Here is a 25,991-nt window from a genome sequence, read left to right as displayed (position 1 = left end):
AGAAAAACTTGATGGAGTCCAGAATTTCAAAAGTCTTCATTAAGAAAATGAAAATACAAGCCACAGAATGGAAGGAAATACTTAAAATCATACATTTGACAAAGGTCTTGGATCTAGAATAAAGAACTCTTACAAATCATTAAGTGGACAAACCACTCAGCTTTTCCAAGTGGTAAAGAATATATGGTGTGCTGCGATTCAGGGGGTTGCAAAGAGTCGGACACGACTGAGCGACTGAACTGAACTGAAAGAATATATGTGAATGGCTAATATACATATAAAGGTGCTCATCCTGATTAGTCATTAGAGAAATGCAAAACCAAACCACAAGTGAGATACCACTTCACACCTACTAAAATCCAAAAGTCTGGCTGTACTGCATGTTGTTGTGGAGAAACTAGAAACCTCTTTCACTGCTGATGGGAATGTAAGATGTTTTAAAATACTTTGGAAAACAGTTTTGCAGTTTGTTTTGTATACTTACCATGTGATCCAGCACTCCCACTGATATTTATAGAAGCAAAAGCTTATATCCACCAAAGACTAGTACATAAATGTTTACAGCATCATTATTTATAGTAGCCAAGACCTGGAAACAACACAAATGTTCATCAGCTGGTGACTGCATAAGCAATGTGATACATCTATTTGGTGGAGTACCAATCAGCAACAAAAAACAAACTGATACATCAGACAACAGGAATGAATCTGAAAACGGCATGCTAATTTAGAGAAACCTGACACACAAGAGTACATGCTGTGTTAATCACTTTCTGTGAAATTTCTACGAAAAGCAAAATTCTGGAGACAGAAAGTAGATTCATGATTGCCTGAGACTGGGGCTTAGAAATACAGATTGACTGTATATGAGCACAGTGGAACTTTTTGCATGTAATGAAATTATTTTAAAACTGGACTGTGATGGTAGCACATCTATATCAATTTCATTAAAATACCCACATCAAACTGAATACTTAACCTCAGTGGGTGAATTTACCAGTGGGTAAATTTATGATATACAAATTATACCTAAATAAAGCTGGTTTTTCTTTTTTTTAAAGTTTATCAGTATGTTTATTTATTAAAAAAGTGAAAGGAAATTTGCCAAAATATTGATTCTGTTATCTGTAGTTTGGGAATTATGAGTGAGTTTTTTTTACTTGTTTGTATAGTCTTTTTCAAGTTTTCTGTAATGAGTATCATTACTCTTTTAATTACAAATATTAAAAAAGGAAAATTATCTCTTACGAGTGTTGAGAAGGAGAATTTTTAGTTTCAGAAACAATGCTGAAGGAAATGGAAATTCAGAAAGATTTTTCGTAATGTTTATAATGTCAAACTAAAGAAAGATGACTAAGGCTAATTAATTACTTTTCATAAGCCAAATTCTGTCTATATTCTTTTTTTTTTTCCATTTATTTTTATTAGTTGGAGGCTAATTACTTTACAACATTGCAGTGGTTTTTGTCATTCATTGAAATGAATTAGCCATGGAGTTACATGTATTCCCCATCCCGGTCCCCCCTCCCACCTCCCTCTCCACCCAATCCCTCTGGGTCTTCCCAGTGCACCAGGCCCAAGCACTTGTCTCATGCATCCGACCTGGGCTGGTGATCTGTTTCACCCTAGATAATATACATGTTTCGATGCTGTTCTCTCGAAACATCCCACCCTCGCCTTCTCCCACAGAGTCCACAAGTCTGTTCTATACATCTGAGTCTCTTTTTCTGTTTTGCATATAGGGTTATCGTTACCATCTTTCTAAATTCCATATATATGTGTTAGTATACTGTAATGGTCTTTATCTTTCTGGCTTACTTTGCTCTGTATAATGGGCTCCAGTTTCATCCATCTCATTAGAACTGATTCAAATGAATTCTTTTTAATGGCTGAGTAATATTCCATGGTGTATAAGTACCACAGCTTCCTTATCCATTCGTCTGCTGATGGACATCTAGGTTGCTTCCATGTCCTGGCTATTATAAACAGTGCTGCGATGAACATTGGGGTGCACGTGTGTCTTTCAGATCTGGTTTCCTCGGTGTGTATGCCCAGAAGTGGTATTGCTGGGTCATATGGCAGTTCTATTTCCAGCTTTTTAAGAAATCTCCACACTGTTTTCCATAGTGGCTGTACTAATTTGCATTCCTATTTTTTTCTTTCTGTAGTGTATGTCTGGATCCTATCAAGAAGCTAAAACTTTGTTGAAATCCTACTTACAGCAACATGGCTATGGCTCCTGGATTGTGAAATCTCCCTGTATAGAGCAATTTAGTATATGAATTAAGCAATCCATTGTCATATTAAAAATCTTTTTTTCGTGTGCTTTGACTACTAAAAAATTTTTTTAATATTGGTGGTTTTCAGCTTTCAGTCTTGCTATAGCAGTGTTCAGAGAATGCTGAAAATTCGTAAATATTTATGTCAATTTACGTTGAAACATGAGGGTTTTGAACTTTTTTTTAAAATAATTACCTGCTTCATTATGTAGCTATTTTGCATTTTTTATAGACATTACAAAGCCATTACCATTTTGTAATTTAAAAGAAGATTTCTTTTAATTTTTGTACTTTAAAGTTACTTGTTCAGCAAAGATATTCACTGTGTCCTGGTGTCTCACTCAAAAAATTTTTTAATTAAAAATTGGTATCCAAGACTACAAATAATAATTCTTACTCATTTGTTGATTAAATCAGCAGACATTTGAATGTCTAATATATGCCAATAATCATAGTAAAAAATAGTAATTAAAACATTTCTCGTGTCAGAGAAGTTTATGAATTCAAATTGAACATAAAAATTCAGAGAAATATTAACCATGTTAGGGAATACTTTGATAAATTATTCTGATTAGTAAAGGATTATTATAAATGTTTTAAGATTACCTATTTTCAGGTCTTCTGTAAGATCCATTCAAATGTTATCCTTTATAATTTAGATTAGTAAGAATTTGTAATAATAGGTCAATAAACTATTGTTTAGCTTTATATTTGTATTTGTTTATACAGCTCGATGAAAAGAGAAAGTTTAGTTACTCTTGGTTAGTTAGGATATATATCTTTAGTGAAATTGAGTTTGTTGTCTTAAAATCTCTTCCTAAGATTAAATCACAGATGGTTTAAACATTGACTTTCAAGACATTGTTCCTCTTAGCTTGGATCTTTATTAAACTACTAGGTCTCCCCCCAACTCTAGCCCAGATAAACTATTATAATTTCTGATAAGATTAATGTAGGGTCTTTGTTTTTTTTTTAGTTTGGGGGTTTGTTTTTTGTCTATTCTAAAAGTATAGTAGAGCTTAGTTGATGAACGTTGAAGTCATTCTGGATGAAAAGACATACATGTCTTTCAGTAGACTAGATTCTTTATTTATTAATAGATTGAATCATGTTAAATTGCCATTTCGGGGGAGAGGGTAGGTAAAAAATGATTAATTATGAGCAATTTCATGTCAGCATACATATACTGTTATTAATAATAAGTTTAATTTCCATCAAGTATGTGATATTTAGTGTTTATTTTTCTGAATTGGTATTTCCCTGTTAAGTCTTTGCCGTTTCTTGTCTGGGTCGAGTCCTTCCACAGCTGATCTACAGCCTTTATTTCTGTTACTTTAACCTCTCTTTGATGGTAAATTTCCTCTGAATATACAGCATGTTTCATCTTTTCTTGGCTCTTCACACTTGTGGATAGTTTGCTTTTGTCTAAACTAGGAAAAGCACAAAATGGTTAACATTTGCCTAAATAGTGGAAGACCATGTTAGACAATTTATTTCCTCAAGAAAAATTTCTAATTTTAAGGGTTAGATAAAACATATACCCAGCTGTTTTACAGACAGTATCCAGTAAGGACCACTGATTTCTTCAACAAGTGGTCACTGAGTGTCTCTGAACATTATGTCTACTTAATTTATATATGGTATTTTGAAGTGGAGAAAGATTGTATCTCAAGAGGGGTAAGCTAGATAAAGAATAAAGGAGATGACATTTAGTAGAAGGCAGTCATTTAGCAGAAAGGGCAGGATACAGATGTGAAACCCAACATTGGCTATTATGATTCTGACAGTTGTATATTATTTACTCTTTTGTAGCTCAGGTTTTTATCTTTGCAAGGATGAAATTGGTTCTAGTGGTTGTTATTCTTTGTTCAGGGAAGGAAGCTTGATAGAAAGGCTTCAGGGTTCATCAAAAGTGGAAATACTGATTTTTTCTCTGTAATATGTATTGGGTTGTACAAAATGTTTTGCTTGAAGAAAAGCAAGCATCTTTTCTAACATAAATCATAAGTAACATTTAGTTTATAAGCATTCTGAGCACAGTATTTAATTTGTAAGCACAGTAAAGTATTTGTGGCAGATATTTGTCAAAGATTTTTATTAAAAAGTTGATAATTATGAAATACATTTATGCAGCAGGATCAGGGTTAAGCTATTTTTCAATACAGAAAGAAAATTTTCTGCAAAATTCATTTGTTTTAAATGTTCTGTTGGGAAAAGCAAAGCTAGACTTCTAAACCTCTCCTTCTAAAGTTGCTCAAAGCCCATTAAACTAATTGCATCTAAGTTAAAGTCTCTTTTTAGCGCTAAGGTTGTGTTATCTGAGGCAAACATTGAAGGATGGGTAGAAGGCCGAAATTAAAGAGAGAGAATGCATTCCACTTGGAAATGATAAAGATCAGAAGGGAAATGTTAACAGTGTTTGAGTCTAGAATTTAGAACACAGGATGGAAGCTGTTGAGAGATAAATCTAGATGTTCTCAGTTTGGTAGGCAGAGGGAGTTCGTAAAAGATTTCTTACAGGGAAGTGATCTACACTGAAACACAAAATTTCACAACGTTTTCTTGGTTTGCTTATTATGGAAATTTTCAGAAATACAAAAATAGAAAGAAGTACCCATCACACCAGCTTATTAAAGCATGGCAATCTCATTCCATATATACCTCCCAAAGATAGATTATGTTAGAGTAGATATCAGACATTGATCTGTAAATACTTTGATATGTATCGGTAAAATATGAAAACTTTTTAATACACAATTCAATTAGTCTACCTTAAAAATTAATAGTAATTCTCCATCTCATAAATGTTGTATATATTGTTGGAATCAGAATCAAAATTACATCAATGTATTGGAATTTGAATTTTTGTTAAATATCTATTAATCTATAGATTTCTTCTCATTATTTTTTTCTTTTAACTTAGTTCTTGAAAAAAACTGGGTTCTTTGCCGAGTTTCTCACAATCTTATTTTTGCTATTTTATCTCCATGATATCATTTAACATTTGTCTGTCCTCTGCATTTCCAGAAACAGTAAATTCAGGTTTAATTTTTTAGCAGAAATACTTAACAGGCAGTATTGTAGGCTTTCTGTTAGAAAGCCTTCTGGGTTGTCTATCTTTTGTGATGTAGCCATCATTGATGAGTCTTGTCTAAATCCATTATTTAATTAGGAATTGCAGATTATACTCAAATTCTCTCATAACCTGGAATCCTTTGACTTTAAAAATGCCCATTTCTTTAAAAAAAAAAAAGGTCCATTTCTCAATTATTTGATTACTGAGGTATAGTTGGTACAAAAAAGAATGGATTATTTCTCTTTCTTTATGTTTTTTGAATAGTTAATTCTCTGTCATCCTTTAAAGTTGACCAAAAAGTGCTTTTTAGTATCATTATAAATTTAAACATGTCTCCTAGTCTATCCACATTGTTGTAAATGGAATTTTCTTTCTTTTTTTATTGCTGAGTAGCATTAGATTTTTTATTGCTGAGTAGTACTCAAATTGCCAATATCTGTTGGATCTTAGAAAAAAGCAAGAGAATTCCAGAAAAACATCCACTCCTGCTTTATTGACTATGCTAAAGCCTTTGTGTGGATCACAGCAAACTGGAAAATTCTTAAACAGATAGGAATACCAGACTACCTTACCTGCCTTCAGAGAAACCTGTGTGCAGGTCAATAAGCAACAGTTAGAACTGGACGTGGAACAATGGACTGTTTCCTAATTGGGAAAGGAGTACAATAAGGCTGTATATTGTCGCCCTGCTTAATTAACTTATATGCAGAGTACATCATGAGAAATGCTGGGCTGGATGAAACAAGTTGGAATCAACATTGCCGGGAGAATCAAGACTGCTGGGAGAAACATCAATAACCTCAGATATGCAGATGACACTACCTTTATGGCAGAAAGCAAAGAGGAACTGAAGAGCTTCTTGATGAAAGTAAAAGAGGAGAATGAAAAAACTGGCTTAAAACTCAACATTCAAAGGCGAGAGTGGGATGTTTAGAGAGAACAGCATCAAAACATGTATATTATCAAGGGTGAAACAGATCACCAGCCCAGGTTGGGTGCATGAGACAAGTGCTCAGGGCTCGTGCACTGGGAAGACCCAGAGGGATCAGGTGGAGAGGTAGGTGGGAGGGGGGATCGGAATGGGGAACACATGTAAATCCATGGCTGATTCATGTCAATGTATGGCAAAAACCACTACAATATTGTAATTAGCCTCCAACTAATAAAAATAAATGGTAAAAAATTTTTTTTAAAATGAAGATCATGGCATCCAGCCCATCACTTCATGGCAAATAGATCAGGAAACAATGGAAACAGTGACAGACTTGATGTTCTTGGGCTCCAAAATCACTGCAGATGGTGACTACAGCCATGGTATTAAAGGACACTTGCTCCTTGGGAGAAGAGCTATGACAAACAGCATATTAAAAAGCAGAGACATTATTGCTGACAAAGGTCTGTCTAGTCAAAGCTATGGTTTTTCCGGTAGTCATGCATGGATGTGAGTTGGACCATAAAGAAAACAGCACCAACAAATTGATCCTTTTGAACTGTGGTGCTGAAGAAAACTCTGGAATTCCAGAGTCCTTTAGACTGCAAGAAGATCAAACCAGTTAATCCTAAAGGAAATCAGTCCTGAATATTCATTGGAAGGACTGGTGCTGAAGCTGAAACCAATACTTTGGCCACCTGATGCGAAGAACTGACTCCTTAGAAAAGACCCTTATGCTGTGAGACAAGTGCTCGGGCCTGGTGCACTGGGAAGACCCAGATGGATGGGGTGGAGTGGGGGGGGGGACAGGGATGGGGAATACATGTAAATCCATGGCTAATTCATTTCAATGTATGACAAAAAACATTGCAATGTTGTAAAGTAATTAGCCTCAAACTAACAAAAATAAATGGAAAAAAAAAAAGACCCTTATGCTGGGAAAGACTGAAGGAAGGAGGAGAAGGGAACACCAGAGGATGAGATGGTTGGAGGGAATCACTAATTCAATGAACATGAGTTTGAGCAAGCTCCTGAAGTTGTTGATGGACAGGGAAGCCTGGCATGCTGCATTCCATGGGATCACAAAAAGACATGATTGTGTGACTAAACTGAACTGATTCTACTGGGACTTCGCTGGTGGCTCAGATGGTAAAGAATCTGCCTGCAGTGCAGGAGACCTGGGTTCGATTCCTGGGTCAGGAAGATCTCTTGGAAATAGGAATGGCTACTCACTCCAGTATTTTTGCCTGGAAATTTCATGAATGGAGAAGCCTGGTGATGGGGGTCACAAAGAATATTCTATTTGTGTGTGTCTATACACATCACTACTACTGTGGGCAGGAATCCCTTAGAAGAAATGGAGTACCCATCATGGTCAACAAAAGAGTCCAAAATGTAGTACTTGGATGCAATCTCAAAAACAGCAGAATGATCTCTCTTCGTTTCCAAGGCAAACCATTCAGTATCACGGTAATCCAAGCCTATGCCCCAACCAGTAATGCTGAAGAAGCCGAAGTTAAACGGTTCTATGAAGACCTACAAGACCTTTTAGAACTAACACCCAAAAAAGATGTCCTTTTCATTATAGGGGACTGGAATGCAAAAGTAGGAAGTCGAAAAACACCTGAAGTAACAGGGAAGTATGGCCTTGGAGTACGGAATGAAACAGGGCAAAGGCTAATAAAGTTTTGCCAAGAGAACGCACTGATCATAGCAAACACCCTCTTCCAACAACACAAGAGAAGACTCTACACATGGACATCACCAGATGGCCAACACCAAAATCAGATTGATTATATTCTTTGCAGCCAAAAATGGAGAAGCTCTATACATTCAGCAAAAACGAGACCGGAAGCTGACTGTGGCTCAGATCATGAACTCCTTATTGCCAAATTCAGACTTAAATTGAACAAAGTAGGGAAAACGACAAGACCATTCAGGTATGACCTAAATCAAATCCCTTATGACTATACAGTGGAAGTGAGAAATAGATTTAAGGGACTAGATCTGATAGAGTGCCTGATGAACTATGGATGGAGGTTCGTGACATTGCCCAGGAGACAGGGATCAAGACCATCCCCATGGAAAAGAAATGCAAAAAGGCAAAATGGTTGTCTGAGGAGGCCTTACAAATAGCTGTGAAAAGAAGAGAAGTGAAAAGCAAAGGAGAAAAGGAAAGATATTCCCATTTGAATGCAGAGTTCCAAAGAATAGCAAGGAGGGATAAGAAGGCTTTCCTCAGAGATCAGTGCAAAGAAATAGAGGAAAACAACAGAATGGGAAAGACTAGAGATCTCTTCAAGAAAATTAGAAATACCAAGGGAAAATTTCATGCAAAATGGGCTCAATAAAGGAAAGAAATGGTATGGACCTAACAGAAGCAGAAGATATTAAGAAGAGGTGGCAAGAATACACAAAAGAACTGTACAAAAATCTTCATGACCCAGATAATCACAATGGTGTGATCACTCACCTAGAGCCAGACATCCTGGAATGTGAAGTCAAGTGGGCCTTAAGAAAGCATCACTACAAACAAAGCTAGTGGATGTGATGGAATTCCAGTTGAGCTGTTTCAAATCCTGAAAGATGATGCTGTGAAAGTGGTGCACTCAATAGGCCAGCAAATTTGGAAAACTCAGCAGTGGCCACAGGACTGGAAAAGGTCTGTTTTCATTCCAATCCCTAAGAAAGGCAATGCCAAAGAATGCTCAAACTACCTCACAATTGCACTCATCTCACACACTAGTAAAGTAATGTTCAAAATTCTCCAAGCCAGGCTTCAGCAATACATGAACCGTGAACTTCCAGATGTTCAAGCTGATTTTAGAAAAGGCAGAGGAACCAGAGATCAAATTGCCAATATCCGCTGGATCATCACAAAAGCGAGAGAGTTCCAGAAAAACATCTATTTCTGCTTTATTGACTATGCCAAAGCCTTTGACTGTGTGGATCACAATAAACTGTGGAAAATTCTGAAAGAGATGGGCATACCAGACCACCTGACCTGCCTCTTAAACCTATATGCAGGTCAGGAAGCAACAGTTAGAACTGGACATGGAACAACAGACTGCTTCCAAATAGGAAAAGGAGTACGTCAAGGCTGTATATTGTCACCCTGCTTATTTAACTTATATGCAGAGTACATGAGAAACACTGGGCTGTAAGAAGCACAAGCTGGAATCAAGATTGCCGGGAGAAATATCAAAAACCTCAAATATGCAGATGATACCACCCTTATGGCAGAAAGTGAAGAGGAACTAAAAAGCCTCTTGATGAAAGTGAAAGAGGAGAGTGAAAAAGTTGGCTTAAAGCTCAACATTCAGAAAACTAAGATGGCATCTGGTCCCATCACTTCATGGGAAATAGATGGGGAGACAGTGGAAACAGTGTCAGACTTTATTTTGGGGGGCTCCAAAATCACTGCAGATGGTGATTGCAGCCATGAAATTAAAAGACGCTTACTCCTTGGAAAGAAAGTTATGACCAACCTAGATAGCATATTAAAAAGCAGAGACATTACTTTGCCAACAAGGGTCTGTCTGATCAAGACTATGGTTTTTCCAGTGATCATGTATGGATGTGAGAGCTGGACTGTGAAGAAAGCTGAGGGCCAAAAAATTGATGCTTTTGAACTGTGATGTTGGAGAAGACTCTTGAGAGTCCCCTGGACTGCAAGGAGATCCAGCCAGTCCATCCTGAAGGAGATCAGTCCTGGGTGTTCATTGGAAGGACTGATGCTGAAGCTGAAACCCCAATACTTTGGCCACCTCATGGGAAGAGTTGACTCATTGGAAAAGACCCTGGTGCTTGAAGGGATTGGAGGCAGGAGGAGAAGGGGACGACAGAGGATGAGATGGCTGAATGGCATCACCGACTCGATGGGCATGAGTTTGAGTAAACTCCAGGAGTTGGTGATGGACAGGAAGGCCTGGTGTGCTGCAATTCATGGGGTTGCAGAGTCGGACACAACTGAGCAACTGAACTGAACTGATATACATCACATCTTTTTTATCCATTCATCTGTTGATTGACATTTAGGTTGGTTCCATATCTTGGCAATTATATATAATGCTGCTGTGAATACTGGGGTACATTCCTCCATACTCTTTTCCTCAGTGGCTGCACCAGTTTGTATTCCTACCAGTGGTGTATGGCAGTTCCCTTTTCTCCACATCCTAACTGCTGTTTATTATTTGTGTGCTTTTAAAAATATATTTATTTAATTCTTTATTTATTTTACTGTATTGGGTCTCCATTGCTTTGTGAGGGCTTTCTCCAGTTGTGACAAGCAAAGCCTACTCTTTGCTGCAGTGCACAGACTTCTCCCTCTGATGGTTTCTCTTGTTGTGGAACATGAGCCCTGGGGTGCATGGGCTTCAGTAGTTGTGAAGCATGGACTTGGCTGCCCCACAGCATGTGGGATAGTCCCAGATGGAACCTGTGTCCCCTGCCCTGGCATGTGAATCCTTCACCACTGGACCACCAGCAAAAGTCCCTATTTGTGTGCTTTTTGGTGATAGCCATTTTGACAGGTGTGACATGATAGCACATTGTGGTTTTGATTTGCATTTCTCAGATAGCTAGCAATGTTGAGCAACTTTTCATATGCCTGTTGGCCATCTGTGTATCTTCTTTGGAGAAATACCTATTCAGGTCTTCTGCCCATTTTTGATCAAGGTGGTTGTTTTGTTGAGTTGTAAAGAGTTTATTTATTTTGGATATTAACCTCTATGGGTCATACTATTTGCAAATATTTTCCCCCATTCATCAGCATCTTATAGCTTACCACATACAGGTCTTTTTCCTCCTTAGGTAGGTTTATTCCTTGGTATTTTACTCTTTTTATTATGGTAAGTGGTATTATTTCCTTAGTTTCTCTGTTTCTTGTTTGTGTGTAGAAATATAACCAATTTCTGTATATTAATTTTGTATCCTGCAACTTGATCGAATTTATTGATGAGCTCTGCTAAGTCACTTCAGTCGTGTCCGACTCTCTGCTACCCCACAGATGGCAGCCCACCAGGCTCTCCCGTCCCTGGGATTCTGAAGGCAAGAACACTGGAGTGGGTTGCCATTTCCATCTCCAATGTATGAAAGTGAAAAGTGAGAGTGAAGTCGCTCAGTCATGTCCGACTCGTAGCGACCCCATGGACTGCAGCCCACCAGGCTCCTCCGTCCATGGGATTCTCCAGGCAAGAGAACTGGAGTGGGCTGCCATTGCCTTCTCCGGTTGATGAGCTCTAGTTGTCTAATGGCATCTTTAGGATTTTTGATGTACTATGTACTACCATGTCATCTGCAGACAGTGACAGTTTTACTTCTGCCTTTCTAATTTGGTAATTTTTATTTCTTTTCTGATTATTGTGGCTAAGATTTCTGATACTATATTGAATAACTGTGGCAAGAATGGGCATGCGTGTCTTGTTCCTAATCTTAGAGGAAACACTTTTTCAGCTTTTCACCCTTGATAGTGATTTTGGCTATTAGTTTGTTTTATATGGGGTTTATTATGTTGAAGGATGTTCCTTCTATAACCATTTTGTTGAGAAAACTTGTAAGTGTATGCTGAGCTTTGTCATAAGAGATTTTTTCAGTATTGTGATAGATGATCATATGATTTTTATTCTTCATTTTACTAATATAGTGCATCACATTGTTTGATTTGTCATTATTGAACCATCTTTGCATCCCTGGTAAAATTCTGTTTGATCAAGGTGGTATGATCTTTCTAAAGTGCTTATGGATTCAGTTTGCTAATATTTTGCTGAGAATCTATGTTTATCAATGATATTGGCCTGTAATTTTCTTTTATTGTAGTATCTTTGATTTTGGTATCCGGTGATGCTGATCTCATAGAAAGAGTTAACAAGTGTTCCTTCCTCTCCTGTTTTTTGAAATAGTTTGAGAAGGATAAGTGTTAACTCCTCTCTGAATGTTTGGTAGAAGTTAACTGAAGCCATCTGGGCCTGGACTTTTACTTATTGGGAGTTTTTAAATTACTGATTCAGTTTCAATATGGTAATTATTCTGTTCATTTTTTCTATTTCTCCCTGGTTTGGTTCTGGAAGATTGTAACTTTCTAAGAAATTTCCCATTTCTTACAGATTGTCCATTTTATTAGCATTTGGTTATTCCTGGTAGTCTCTTATGATCTTTTGTATTTCTGAGATATTGGTTGTAACTTTCCCTTTTTCATTTATGATTTTATCGATTTGCGTTCTCTCCCCCTTTTTTCTTTGTAAGTCTGGCTATGGGTTTATCGATTTTAGTTATCTTTTCAAAGTACCAGCTTTTAGTTTCATTGATCTTTTATTTTCTAGTCTCTGTTTTTATTTCTGCTCTGAACTCTGTGACTTCTTTCCTTCTACTGATTTGGGGTTTTATTTGTTTTTTCTTCTTTTCCTTCAAGTTTAAGGTTATGTTGTTTATTTGAGATTTTTGTTGTTCCTTGAGGTAAGCTTGTATCATTAAACTTCCCTCTTAGAACTGTTTAAACTGTGAACCATCAGTTTTGGATCGTCATGTTTTTGTTTTCATTTGTTTATAGGTATTTTTTTAATTTCCTCTTTGATTTCTTCAATGATTCATTGGTCATTTAGTAGCATATTGTTTAGCCTCCATGTCTTTGTGTTTTTTTTCAGTTTTTTTTTTCACTTGTAGTTGATTTCTAGTTTCATAGCATTATAGTCAGAAAAGCTGCTTGATATGATGTCAATTTTCTTAAATTTACCTATGCTTCTTTTGCAGCTTAGTATATGATCTCTCCTGGAGAATGTTCCATATGCACTTTAAATTTGTATTCTGGTGCTTTTGGATGGAATGTTCTATTTCTGTCTAATGTTCATTTGGTCTGATGTGTCATTTAAGGACAGAGTTTACTTATTGATTTTCTATCTGGATGATCTGTCCATTGATGTAAGTGGGGTGTTGAAGTCTCCTACTATTATTATGTTCCTGTCAATTTTTTTCCCTTGTACTGTTCATATTTGCTTTATGTATTTAGGTGCTTCAATGTTGAGTGTGTATATATTTACAAGTATTATATCATCTTCTTGGATTGATCCTTTGATCATTATGTAATGTCCTTCTTTGTCTCCTATAATAGTCTTTATTGTAAAGTCTGATATAAGTATTGCCACCCTATATTATCCCCTAAGTATTTATTTTAATTATCATTTGCATAGAATAATACCTTTTTCCATTGCCTCACTCTCAGTCCATCTATGTGTTTAGATCAGAAGTGAGTCTTTTATAAGCAGCATATAAATGGGTCTTTTTTTTTAATACATTCAACCACTCTTTTGGAGGGGGGATACTGAGCAGCATGTGGGATCTTAATTCCCTGATCAATGATTGAACCACCCGCATTGTAAGTACAGAATCTCAACCACAGGTCAACAAGGGAAGTCCCAGCCACTCTGTCTCTTGATTGAGCATTTAGTTTATTTACATCTAAGGTAATTATTTCCCTGGTGGCTCAGGTGGTAAAGAATCTGCCTGCAATGCAGGAGACCTGGGTTCAATCCTGGGTCAGGAAGATCCCCTGGAGAAGGGAATGACTACCTACTCCAGTATTCTTACCTGGAGAATTCCATGGACGGAGGAGCCTGGCTGGCTACAGTCCAGAGAGTCACAGAGTCAGACAAGACTGAGAAACTAGCAGTTCACTTCATGCCACTGTTTTAGTTTTTTTGTGGTCTTTTCTTTTTCCTTTTTTTTTTTTTTTCATTCTCTTGTGATTTGATGACTATCTTTAGTGTTATGTTTGAATTCCTTTTCCTTTCTGTGTGTGTATCTATTACAGATTTTTGGTTTATGATTACCATGAAGTTTTTATATAGCAGTTTATGTACATGTATATGATGGTTTTAACTTGCTGGTCTCTTAATTTTAAATGCACTTTAATAACCCTGCATTTGTACTCACCTCCTGTTATGATGACTGTTTTTATATCATATTTTACTTCTAATTGTTCTGTGTATCCTTTAGCAGCTTATTGTGGATGTATATGATTTTACTACTTTTGTCTTTTAACCTGTCTACTAGCTTTGTGTGATTTCCTACCTTTACTGTATGTTTGCCTTTACTGATTAGTTTTATTTTTTCTTACTGTTCATGTTTCTAGCTCTCCTTTTCCTTTTCACTTAAAGAAATTCCTTTAACAATTCTTGTAAAGCTGGTTTGGTGGTAGTAAATTCTTTTACCTCTTTCTTATCTGTTAAACTTTTGTAATCTCCATTACATGTGGGTAAGAGCTTTGCCAGGTAAAGTTTTCTTGGTTGTAGGTTCTGTCCTTTTATCACTAAGTGTGTTGTGCCAATCCCTTCCAACCTGCAGGGTTTCTGCTAAAAAGTCAGCTGATAGCCTTATAGAAGTTCCCTTATATGTTATTTGCTGCTTTTCCCTTGATGCTTTTAATCTTTATTTTTTTGTCATTTTAATGATAGAATATGTCTTTGTGTGTTCATCTTTGGGTTATTCCTGTGTGGGGTGGGACATCATGCTTTCTGGACTTGGATGTCTGTTTCCTTTCCCAGATTAGGGAGTTTTCAACTATTATGTCTTTATATATATGTTCTTGGCTTTGTTCTCTCTTTTTTCTTCTTTTGGGACCCCTGTAATGTGAATATTAGTGTGCTTGATGTTGTCCCAGAGGTCTCTTAAGATGTCCTTATTTTTTCCTACTATTTTCTTTTTTCTGTTCAATATCAAATTGATCAGTGATTTCTTACTGCTCTCTTCTAGCTTGCTGATCTGTTCCTCTGTATTATTAATCTACTATTAATTCTTTCTAATGTATTTTTCATTTCAGTTGTTATGTTATTCTCTTTTTGATGGTTCTTTATATTTTCTAACTTTAAAAACTTCTAACTTCTTGCTCTACATATCCATTCTTCTCCCAAGTTCTTTGATTATCTTTATGATCACTACTCTGAACTATTTCTCAGGTAGGTTGCCTAACTCCACTTCACTTAGTTCTTCTAGGGCTTTATCTTGTTCCTTCATCTGGAACATCTTCCTCTGTCACCTCATTTTGCCTAAGTTTCTATTTGTATTTTTGTGTATCTGTTAGGTTAGTTATGTTTCCTGACTTTGGAGAAGTTGCCTCGTGTGCATCCCAGCAGCACACCACCTCGTCATCTGAACTATGTCTTCCCTCTGAGGGCTGCAGGCCCTTCTGTTGTGGACTGACTATGTGGGTAGTCTTGCAGACTTAATTGGTCACTAGCCCAGTTGATTGCCAGGTCAGGCCTTGTACACAGGCTGCTGGCTTCTGGTTGGTGGGGCTGGGTCACATGGTGGCTGACTCCAGAACCCCAGGGGGCCTTGGGGCTAGTGCTGGCTCCCTGGTGGGCAGAGACAGGGTCCAGAAAACTCCAAAGCTGCTGCCTGCCCACTAGTGGGTAAAACCACATTCCGAAGTTAATGAAGGACTACTGGCATGCAGAGCTAGGTCCCGGAGTCTGGTTGCAGGACCTAGGGGTCCCAGTACAGGTATTAAATTGTTGTTGGGATGACTGGTTCCTGACTCAGTTTGGTAAGGGGTCTGGGGTGTTCCAAAACTTGTGCTGGCCTATTAGTGGGCAGGGCTGTTGCCTAGACGGTGTTTGGACAGAGTTTGGCCTGCTGAGTCCAGAAGATTTGAGTCCACAGGCTGTGGGATTATGGTTTTATTGTGTCTAGTGTCTACCCCTAAGTAGGTGAGACTGGCCTAGAAGCTAGAGCATGCTTCCTGGGAGCAGAACTGGGACCCAGGAGATTTTGGGGCTGGTGCCAACCCACTGGTAGGAGGAGCTGTGTTTGGGGCTGGTGTGCTGGGCCATGACCAGAGGCTGCTGTGGGCTCCTTGGGTCTTAAGGCAGCCTGTCTGGTGATAGGTGGAGCTGTGTCCCTGCCTACTTAGTGGCTTGCCCTGAAGTGTGCCAGCACTAGTACCTACAAGATATTGGGCCAGGGCAGGGCTGGGTTCTGGGACTAATATGCTAGAGAGATGATTCCACAATGGCACCTGTCAGCACCAGTATCCCACTTGGTGGAAGGCACTCCTACGCTTGCCTGCTACCAGCATCTGTGTCCCCAGTGTGAGCCATACTTGTCTCCTGCATCCCTGGCAGACTCTCCGAGAGCAGCAGGTAGGTCTGACCCAGGCTTCTATCAAATTGCTGCTTTTGTCCTGGGCCCCAGAGTGTGAAATTTTGTGTGTGCTCTAAGAGTGAAATCTGTTTTCCCCAATCCTCTTGTACCCTTAAACCTAAAGCCAAATCCTTTGGGGGCTCATCTTCCTGGTGCAGGATTCCTGGGTCAGGGAGTTTGATGTGAGTCTTGGACCTCCCACTCCTGCGGGAGAACCTGTGCAACAGTCTGTGGGTTCCCCTCCTGGGGCACTGGACTTGACTCTATTGAAAATCCGCCCCTCCTACTCTATCTTGTTGTTCCTTCTGTATGTCTTAAGTTGTAGAAGATCTTTTCTGGTAGGTTCCAGTCTTTTTCATCAATGATTATTGTGTAAATAGTTATGATTTTGGTGTGCTCATGAGAGGAGTTGAGCTCAGGTCCAGAGACAGCTGAAGCCTGGCCTATCAACTCTTGTCCTTAGTCAGCCCATAATTACCTTCATGTTCAGTAACACCAGTTTTTCATCTGTGCCATGGTATGAAAAAGTTAGAAAGCAGTATTCTAAACATTTTAATTTAAAAAGTGTATTGATCATATCTTAAGTCATTGCCTATTAAGGGAGAACAGACATTTAATTATATGTTACAGAAACTTACAATTTTTTAGTTAGGAAGTGTTTTTAGATAATTATATTTCATTTTGCACATGAGGTAAAGTGGGCATTATTTTAGGAAAACCAAATTTGTGAAAAATAATTTTAGGATAATATGTACATGTAACAGGTAATAAGTACTTTAAAAATATTTATGGGGACTGGATATGAATGTTGTCCAGCTTCACTTCATAGTAACAGTTAATGAAGGATCACTGTGACTTTCAAATGCAAGTTTATTTTCTTTGAGAATGAGCTGAAATTGATGGTTACTAGATAAGATGACTATTCTTTGATGTGAGAAAGGAGAAAGAGTATTGTTAAGTAAACAGGAAGCATGAGAATTTCCGCTTTAGAAATCTTTTGACCCTGATACCATACTATAAATTAAGTTGATTTAAAGTACACTTTTCTACTCTGTCACTTCTTGTGTTATAATGGATGTCAAAAATATTTTTTTTAGTTTTAGTAGTACCAAAAGAGCATCCTGACTACCAGAACAGTATTTGTTTCTGCAAATAACATGCGTGTTTCTGTTGACAAAAATTCTGCTGAGCCTGAAATCCCTTTCTTTGTGGTATTTTAAATCTGGATTATTTTCTAAGCTATGATTTATATTGTTATATGATGGTAGAGCTTGAAAAGGTGTACTACTTCTAGAAAGTTGATATTGCATTTCAGATCTTTGAATTACCTTGAGTTGTAGTTCAGATTGCACTACATATATTAATATGTAATGTTTGTTAGATTTGATCATCCAAGAATCCTTTTTTAATACATTCCAGTAAATGGGGGTGTACCAAGAATGGGTGTCCCAAAGCGGGAGCTCTCAGGGCATAGAATCTAGGCTGATTGGAACCCAAACCCGCAAGCAGCAGCAGTTAAAGTATACAAATATATATAGCTCTGTAAGACCCTAAGCCCCACTGACCCCCCCAGGGCCAGACGATCTGTCCCCTAGGCAGCATTCATAAAAATCAGGGCTCCAGACGAGTATATAAGCTCCTTTCTGGGTAGATACTGTTGAACTGTAGCAGGGCCGTGGGAGAGTACAAAGGTGAATTTCTCTGACCTTCGTCTCCTGAGAGCACCTTCATATCCTGTTGATCAGATCAGTGGTCCCCATCCTTTTTGGCACCAGGAACTGGTTTCATGGAAGACACTTCCGTGGATGGTGGTGGCGGGGTGAGGGATGGTTCAGGCAGTAAGCAGATAGTTCAGGCAGTAATGTGAGTTCAGTTCAGTTCAATTCAGTCGTTCAGTCGTATCCAACTCTGCGACCCTATGGACTGCAGCACGCCAGGCCTCCTTGTCCATCACCAATTCCCGGAGCTTACCCAAACTCATGTCCACTGAGTTGGTGATGTCATCCAACCATCTCATCCTCTGTCATCCCCTTCTCCTCCTGCCCTCAATCTTTCCCAGCGTCAGGGTCTTTTCCAGTGAGTCAACTCTTCGCATCAGGTGGCCAAAGTATTGGAGTTTCAGCTTCAACATCAGTCCTCCCAGTAATGTGAGTGATGGGGAGCAAAAGATAAAGCTTCGATCTCCCACCACTCACCTCCTGCTATGCAACCCAGTTCCCAACAGGCTGCAGCAGGTGTGGCAGAAGCGGGTGTTGGGGACCCCTGCTATATGTGTGCGAAACCCAAAGCCTGCCCCTAAGGCCAAAAGTCCAGGACTAGCAAGTAGGCATCTTTCACAGGAAGTCTGGGGGGTATATTTCAGTCTTCTGTCTGTGTAGTGCCTTGGGAGTGGGCTGCCATGAATTGTCTCTCCAATGTTACAGTCCTGTGGTACCCGAGAATGCAAGCCTCCCTCCAGTCTCACCCCACTCCCACGTTCAGACAGTCAAAGTTGGCAGCTGCAGAAACCAGAGCATTAGAGAAGGGTATGAGCTCCCTTCTGTAAGATGTGAGTGAGTTGAATTGAGGCAGAGGGAGAGCACGAAGATTGCATCCATTGGTGTCCCTGAGAGCACCTCTGTAGATCCCTGTAAGTGTGTCAAACCAGAAGCCTTCTCCTGAGACCAGAGCTCATGGATAAGGAATTGGGCCTCTGTCAGAAAGACTGGGGATTGATTTCAGTCTGAAACATGTCCAGTGCTCTGTGAGTGATAGACTTCGAAGAACTTCTTTTATTGGTATAGTCCCATAAGACCCAGGAAAGCAGACCCGTAGTCTCTAGAGATGGGTGGTCAAAGGGTATATCCCCTGTGTGGGAGCCATGAAAATTGGGTCACCAGGTATAAAAATCCAAGAGCAGCAGGTGTGTGTGGAGTCTCCTCTCCAGGAGATACTGGCATTCTGAAGCGGAGCAGAGAGAGAATGAGTGGTGTCCTGTGGCTTTAGCAAATCGGAATGGAATCAGGAAAATGGAGCACACCCACCCTCTGTTCCTGGAAAGTATCTTAACAGGCCCCTCCCCCTCAGACCAGTGCTTTAAAATTAGGACTTGAATCTCCTTTATGTAGAGTCTAGGCACTTTGGAAAGGACTGCTTTCTGCACTGGGCCCTGGAGCAGGTGAATCTGTACAGAAGCCCACGTTTTGCCACAGCTCTAGTCTCTTGGGTACAAACACCATTGTTTTCAAATGTTTGAAGCACTGTTTCAGATATTTGAAGGACTCAAAACCCTGGTGCTTTTCTTAAAAGTTGCAGCATCCAGTGTGGGATATAAACCCTCTTCTGCTCAGTGAGAAGCTCCAGGGTTTTGAGTTCCCTCCTGGTTGTTGATCACCTCACAATGGATGGGAGCTGTGGTAAAATTATGTCTTAGTTTTTCCTACCCACTTTGATGTGACATCCCTCTCATTTACCTAATGTGAAGGGGAAAATTGTTTTGCTGATTTTTAGTTTTGTTTCCAGAGGAAATTTTTCCGTATATAGCTGTAGATTAGGACTGTCTATGGAATAAGGTAAATTCAGGAAGTTCCTGCATCACCATCTTGAAGATGCGTTTCTCCATCTTTTTTCAAATTCTTCCTGTCAGTGCACAAATTGTGGGTATCAGTTTCTCCACATTCTGTCAATACTTATTATTTTCCCTTTTTTTGGACATAATACTTAAGGATTTGAAAAATATGTATCTATCCAGTTAGTCTAGCAGCATTTATTGAAGACTATTCTTTCCCCACTGAATTAAGTTATACATTTGATATAACCTTATCAATATGTTGGTATTATTCTTTTCTGCTGCTCTGTCTTTATGTCAACTATGCTTTAATTATTATGAGATTTTTACTGTCTTGTTATTTGGTAATACGAGCCCTCCAGCTTTGGTTCTTCAAGAATGTCTTGGCTATTTTACACTCTTTGTATTTCCATATAAATTTAAGCTTTACTGTTTTGGTTTCATACCATCCCCTCCACCACAAACATGTTGCACTAACTCTGTAGATCAAATTAGGAAGAACTAATAGTCTTAAATTCATGAACGTGGTAGATCCTTTTATTTATCTAAGTCTTAATTTCTCATATTTTCAAGACATATATATATTTTATGACATTTATTCTCAGATATTATTTGGTGCTATTGCAAATGGTACTATTTTAAGATATTCTCTGATTCTGGCATATAAAACTACAGTTGGCATTTTTGTATATTAAGCTTGTTACCAGTATCTTACTATGTTCAGCAATTAATTCTAATATTTGTAGTTTCAGATCCTTTTGGACATTCTATTTGTACAGTCACATCTATGAAAAAATGATAATTTTACTTCTTCCTCTCTTTTATTTCTCTTCCTTGTCTTACTACATTTGTTAGAACCTCCACTATACCATTGAGTAGATGTAGTAATGGGCACCCTTGTCTTAGTCCTAAACTTAGGAGGAAAGTGGTCCATTTTTCATCATTAACATATTGTCTGTAGTTTTGTGACAAAGATATCCCGTTAAGGAAATTATCTTCTTAGTTTTCTGAGAACTATTATTTTTACTTTGATTTCCTTAACTGATTTTTATGCATCAATTGCATTGACTCATGTAATCTATATGGATTTCTCTTTTTTTTCCATATGTGATGAATTACGTTTTTTTTTTTAAGAACTATCAAATCGATTTTATATTCCTGGAATAAGTCCAATGTAGTTACATATATTACCTTTTATATATAACATTGATTTTCATGTTTTGTTAAAGGTTTTTGCATTTGTGTTTAGCAGAGTTATTGGCTTCTGTTTGCTGTTTCTTAAAATGTTCCAGTAATCATGTATGGATGTGAGAGTTGGACTATAAAGAAAGCTGAACACCAAAGACTTGATGCTTCTGAGCTGTGGTGTTGGAGAAGACTCTTGAGAGTCCCTTGGACAGCAAGGAGATCCAACCAGTCCATCCTAAAGGAAATCAGTCCTGAATATTCTTTGGAAGGACTGATGCTGAAGCTGAAACTCTAATACTTTGGCCTCTTGATGCAAAGAACTGACTCGTTTGAAAAGACCTCGATGCTGGGAAAGGTTGAAGGCAGGAGGAGAAAGGGATGACAGAGGATGAGATGGTTGGATGGCATCACCGACTCAATGGACAGGAATCTGAGCAAACTTTAGGAGTTGGGGATGGACAAGGAAGCCTGGTGTGCTGCAGTCCATGGGGTCACAAAGACTTGGGATGAGACTGAAACTGAACTGAACTGAAAATGTTAGCTTGGTGTCAAGATTTGCTGGCCTAATAGAGTGATTTTTGAAGTAATTTTAGAAAAGACCTCAGTGCTAGGAAAGATTGAAGGCAGGAAGAAAATGGGACAACAGAGGATGAGATGGTTGGATGGCATCACCAGCTCCATGGACAGGAGTTTGAGCAGACTCTGGGAGATGGTAAAGGACAAGGAGGCCTGACGTGCTGCAGTCCATGGGGTTGCAAAGAGTCAGGACTGACCAACTGAACAATAGCAACAACAAAAATAGAGTGATTTTTGAAGTGTCCCTTCTTTTTCTGTACTTTCACATTGCTTATATAATATTGCTAGTATTTTTTTTAATATATGAAAGTGTAACAGAAAGGCTGTTTAGGCCTGGAGTTTCTTTATGAGAATGTTTTAAATTACAGACTCAATTTTCATTATTTTGTACCATCTTTACAGGAATGTTTAAATTATAGATTCAATTTCCATTGCTTTGGACCATTATTTCTTCAAAAAATATTTCTGTCCTCTTTTTCCGGTACTTCTATTTACATATATGTTAAATCACTTGATATTATCCAACAAATCATTGAGTTTACTTTTTTTTCTTTGTTCTGATAGTTTCTCTAGGATAGTGTGTTTAAGTTCATTGAACTTCTTCAGTGTCTAATTTCTTGTTAAGCCTATCTGGTGAATTTTTAAATTTCATATTTTTTTTCAGTTCTAACATTTCTGTTTTAGGACTTTGGTTCATTTTTACAGCTTTTTAAAAAATAGTTTTCATTTTTATAGTTTCTGTTTCTGTCGGATTCCCTATTTGTCCCCTCACTGTGTTCAACTTGACTTTTACATCTTGAACATATTTATAATAGCTAATTACATCACCTCTGTCATTTTTTTTATGCTTCTATTGAGCTATTTTTCTCAGTTATAGATCACGTTTTCCTTCAATATTGGTTTATGCTGGATATTATTGAAGCTACATTGTTGACTTTCTGTGTTTTTTGGCTTATTTTAGACAATGTTTAATTTTGTTTTGGAATAGAATTAATTTATTTGTGAATAACCTTTCAAGACTTGCTTTTAAGCCTTCTAGACTAGCCTTTACGCTAGGGCTGGATTAGTCCAAGTTCTAAGGTACTTTCTAGGACTTCTATGAAATTCCCAAGTTGTTCAACAAGTTTCTCTAGTCTGGCTTGTTGGAAATGGAGCTTCTTCTAATTCTGTGGAAGTTTCAGTACTTGTTTAGGTCACGGTTTTTCAGTATACACTCTTTGCCTGTTAGCTGCTCTTTGTCTAGTCTTGTGGACTCTCACTACTAAAATAAACACAGCTTAGTATTCAACAAAATAATGAACAAATGAGTGAATGAATTTTCTATACGTACTTCTGTAGTGCCTTCTCTGTACCACTATCTTATATTTCCAGTATGTTGTGCCACAAATTTCATTTGCTTCAGTAACCTTGAAACTCTCTGATTCTTTAGCTCCATTAGGCTGCTATAATTGTGTAAGGCTCAACTTTATGTCTGGTTTCTTAGGCATCACATTTTCTGCTGCTTGTTCTTTGATGCTCTACTTTAATAGTTATTTATAAAAGAAGGCTTAGTCTGGTACTAATTGATCTGTCAAGACTGGAAGCAGAAGTCTTCTATATGTTTTGAAACTTTGGAATTACCTGATGAATCAGATTTAGAATTACTGTACCTTCTTGTGGAATGAAGTCTTGTATCATTATGAAATTCTTCTCTTTATCTCTGATTATAAATTTTGTTTAATGTCCCCTTCTTAAAATTAATAAAGCTAGCTCTGTATTTCAGGGGATTTTTAAATTTGTTTTTGAGTAGTGTTTGCATTATATATCCTTATCATCCTTATATAGTTAGCCTTTTTTTTTGTCTTTTTATTTGAAGTATTTTTTTAATAAACTGTATATTTGGGATTGGTTTGTTTTAAACAAGGAGTCAACAGATGTTTGTTAAAATGATTACTTTTATATCTTTTAAAAAAAACTTAATAGGATCAACTTTTTTTACATTCTTTTTTGATACTCTTTTCCATTATGGTTTATCACAGGATATTGAATCTAGTTCCCTGTGCTACACAGTAGGACTTTGTTATTCATTCTATATATATAATAGCTTGCATCTCTAACTCCAAACTCCCAATACATTTGTTAGGATTGGTTTTTATTTTAAATTGCAATCTTTTTCTTTAATCAAAGATTTTAGTTTCTTTATATTTAATGAGATTATTGATAGAATTTTATTGAAATCTTTTTTTCTTGCTATTTGTTTTCTATTTGTCTCATTTACTCTTTGTTCCTATAGTTTCCCTTAATTCCTTTTTTCTTATCTTTTTAAGGTATGTGTTTAATATTATACTTTCTCCTTTATTACTTTTTAGTATACTATTCTTCTAGAGGTTACCATATATTTTAATATAGAAATTTGGCTTACTGCAGTCTTATCTAAACTTCATTCTTTTAGCACCTCCCAAATAATACAAGTTTTTAATATAACATTTTATTTTATCTTTTGCCCTTAGTTCTTTTGTTGTCAGATATTTTACTTGTGCGTGTGTTAAAATGCCACAAAATATAGTCTTCTTAATTAGCAACTGTTTACCCAATGTGGTACTCTTACTTCTTTTTTTGTAGTCTATGCTTCCATCTGGAACTTTTCTCTTGAATCTGAAGTTATTCTTTAGAGGCACTTGTATTTTAGGTCTGCTTTTGACTAGTTTTCTCAGCATTTTGTCTGAAATGTCCATTTCACCTAAATTTCTTAGCAAATTCTGAAAAGGATTCCAGATTTATTGTGTTTTGTTTGTTTCATCATATATATGCCATTCCATTGTCTTCCAACTTCCATAAATGTTGAAAAATTAGCCAATGATTTTATTGTTCTGCTGAAGACATTGCCTTTTTACCCACTGCTTTTTGTCATTGCTTTCAAATGCTTTGCTCTGATTTCCTTTGGTGGCAATTTGAGGGGTTTCTGTAGGTTTTTGTTGTTCTGTATGTATCCTGCTTGGGCTTTCCTTAGTTTCATTAATCTGTAGGTAGGTGTCTTTTAATTGTTTATGAAAATTATTAGCCATTATATCTTCATATATAGCTTCTTCCTCTTTCTCTTTCCTTCTATGATTTCAGTCATCTGTATGTTAGATCTTTTTAATATATTCCACTCGTTTCTTATGTTCTTTTTGTTTCTACTTTCTTTTTTCATCTGGTCTTCAGTTTGGATAGTTTTTATTAGCCTGTCTTTGGAGCACTATTCTAGTCTTCTGCTATGTCTAGTATGCCATTAAACACATCTAGTGATTTCTTAATTTCAGATACTGTATTTCTCAATTCTGGAATGTTCATTAGATTTTTAAAAAATAGATTCCAATTTTCTACAGAAACTCACATTTTCATCTGTATTTTAGAATCAGAGCTCTATTTTCTTGAACATATTTTAATGTTAGTTATTTTAAAGTCTGTGACTTATAACTATATCTGAGATCTTTGTTTAAGATGTTTATTTGCCTCATAATTTTGAACATGTGTGTGTATGTGTGTTAGCATGCCTCATAATTTTTTGGTGCAACATGTGGATGGAAATATAGAGGGGCTGATATGAATTTGATGATGTTATCTTTAAAGTAGTTTGTGTTTTCTTGAAAGGCAAGTAGGATGGCAGTTACCCTTCATTCTGTTGAATCCTGGCTTTAGGCTTTTTTTAGAGCTGGTATATTTCATATGTTCTTATTCTAAGGCTCATTTGCCTACAGGCTTGCCCCTTTTCTCTCACCTTAAATCCTGATGTATTTACTAGACCCCTCCCCCATGGCAGAACTTAAACTCCACTCTGTGTCTCTTCAGTACCACAAACCTCTTTTTGCCTCATACCTGCTTTTTTTCTGGCATTTCTTCTCTTGGTTGGAAGGTGTCTTAACTTTGGCATGTGCAGGTGGTAGATCAGCCCTTGCAGGAATTTGTATATAAATGTATGAAAAGGGTCCTTCACAGTTCCCCCTGTTTACTTCTCAAATCCCAGAGCTCCTACCTTTATTTCCTTATAGGTGTGCCACTTGAGTTCTAATTCCTTGTACCATAATTTGGAAAATACCATAGGCAGAAAAGCTAGGGTGTGTGTTATCTACATTCTTTCTTGTGAGGAATATAACTTGTAAGACCCTGCCTACATTTGTTGCTCTCTTCACGCGGTGAAACTGGTGCCACGCTTAGGCTTGAAGGGAGGAGGAGAGTCCTAGAAACTTGATTGACACAGTCAAAAAGAACAGGCTATTTTGAAAGGAGTATGACCTTTGG

At 37.5% G+C, this 25,991-nt stretch overlaps 1 protein-coding gene across 2 annotated transcripts in view; it reads left to right on the top strand.

Moving 5' to 3' along the window:
* ADAD1 (adenosine deaminase domain containing 1) overlaps window positions 1-25,991 on the top strand; it is an 81,293-nt gene that overhangs the window by 46,286 nt on the left and 9,016 nt on the right. The window contains exon 12 of one of the 2 annotated variants that reach the window (XM_020882162.2): window positions 2,169-2,325. The exons of the other annotated variant lie outside the window; for it this stretch is intronic. Coding sequence (XP_020737821.1) covers window positions 2,169-2,282 — 114 coding nt within the window. The 3' untranslated portion in view covers window positions 2,283-2,325. Of the gene's footprint in view, window positions 1-2,168; window positions 2,326-25,991 lie in introns of those variants that run through there. 2 annotated transcript variants of the gene reach the window in all.

The sequence above is a fragment of the Odocoileus virginianus genome, chromosome 12, assembly GCF_023699985.2.
Source record: "Odocoileus virginianus isolate 20LAN1187 ecotype Illinois chromosome 12, Ovbor_1.2, whole genome shotgun sequence".
NCBI lineage: Eukaryota > Metazoa > Chordata > Mammalia > Artiodactyla > Cervidae > Odocoileus > Odocoileus virginianus.
Note: the sequence above shows the minus strand (reverse complement) of the source record. Positions and strands in the feature narration are given on the sequence as shown.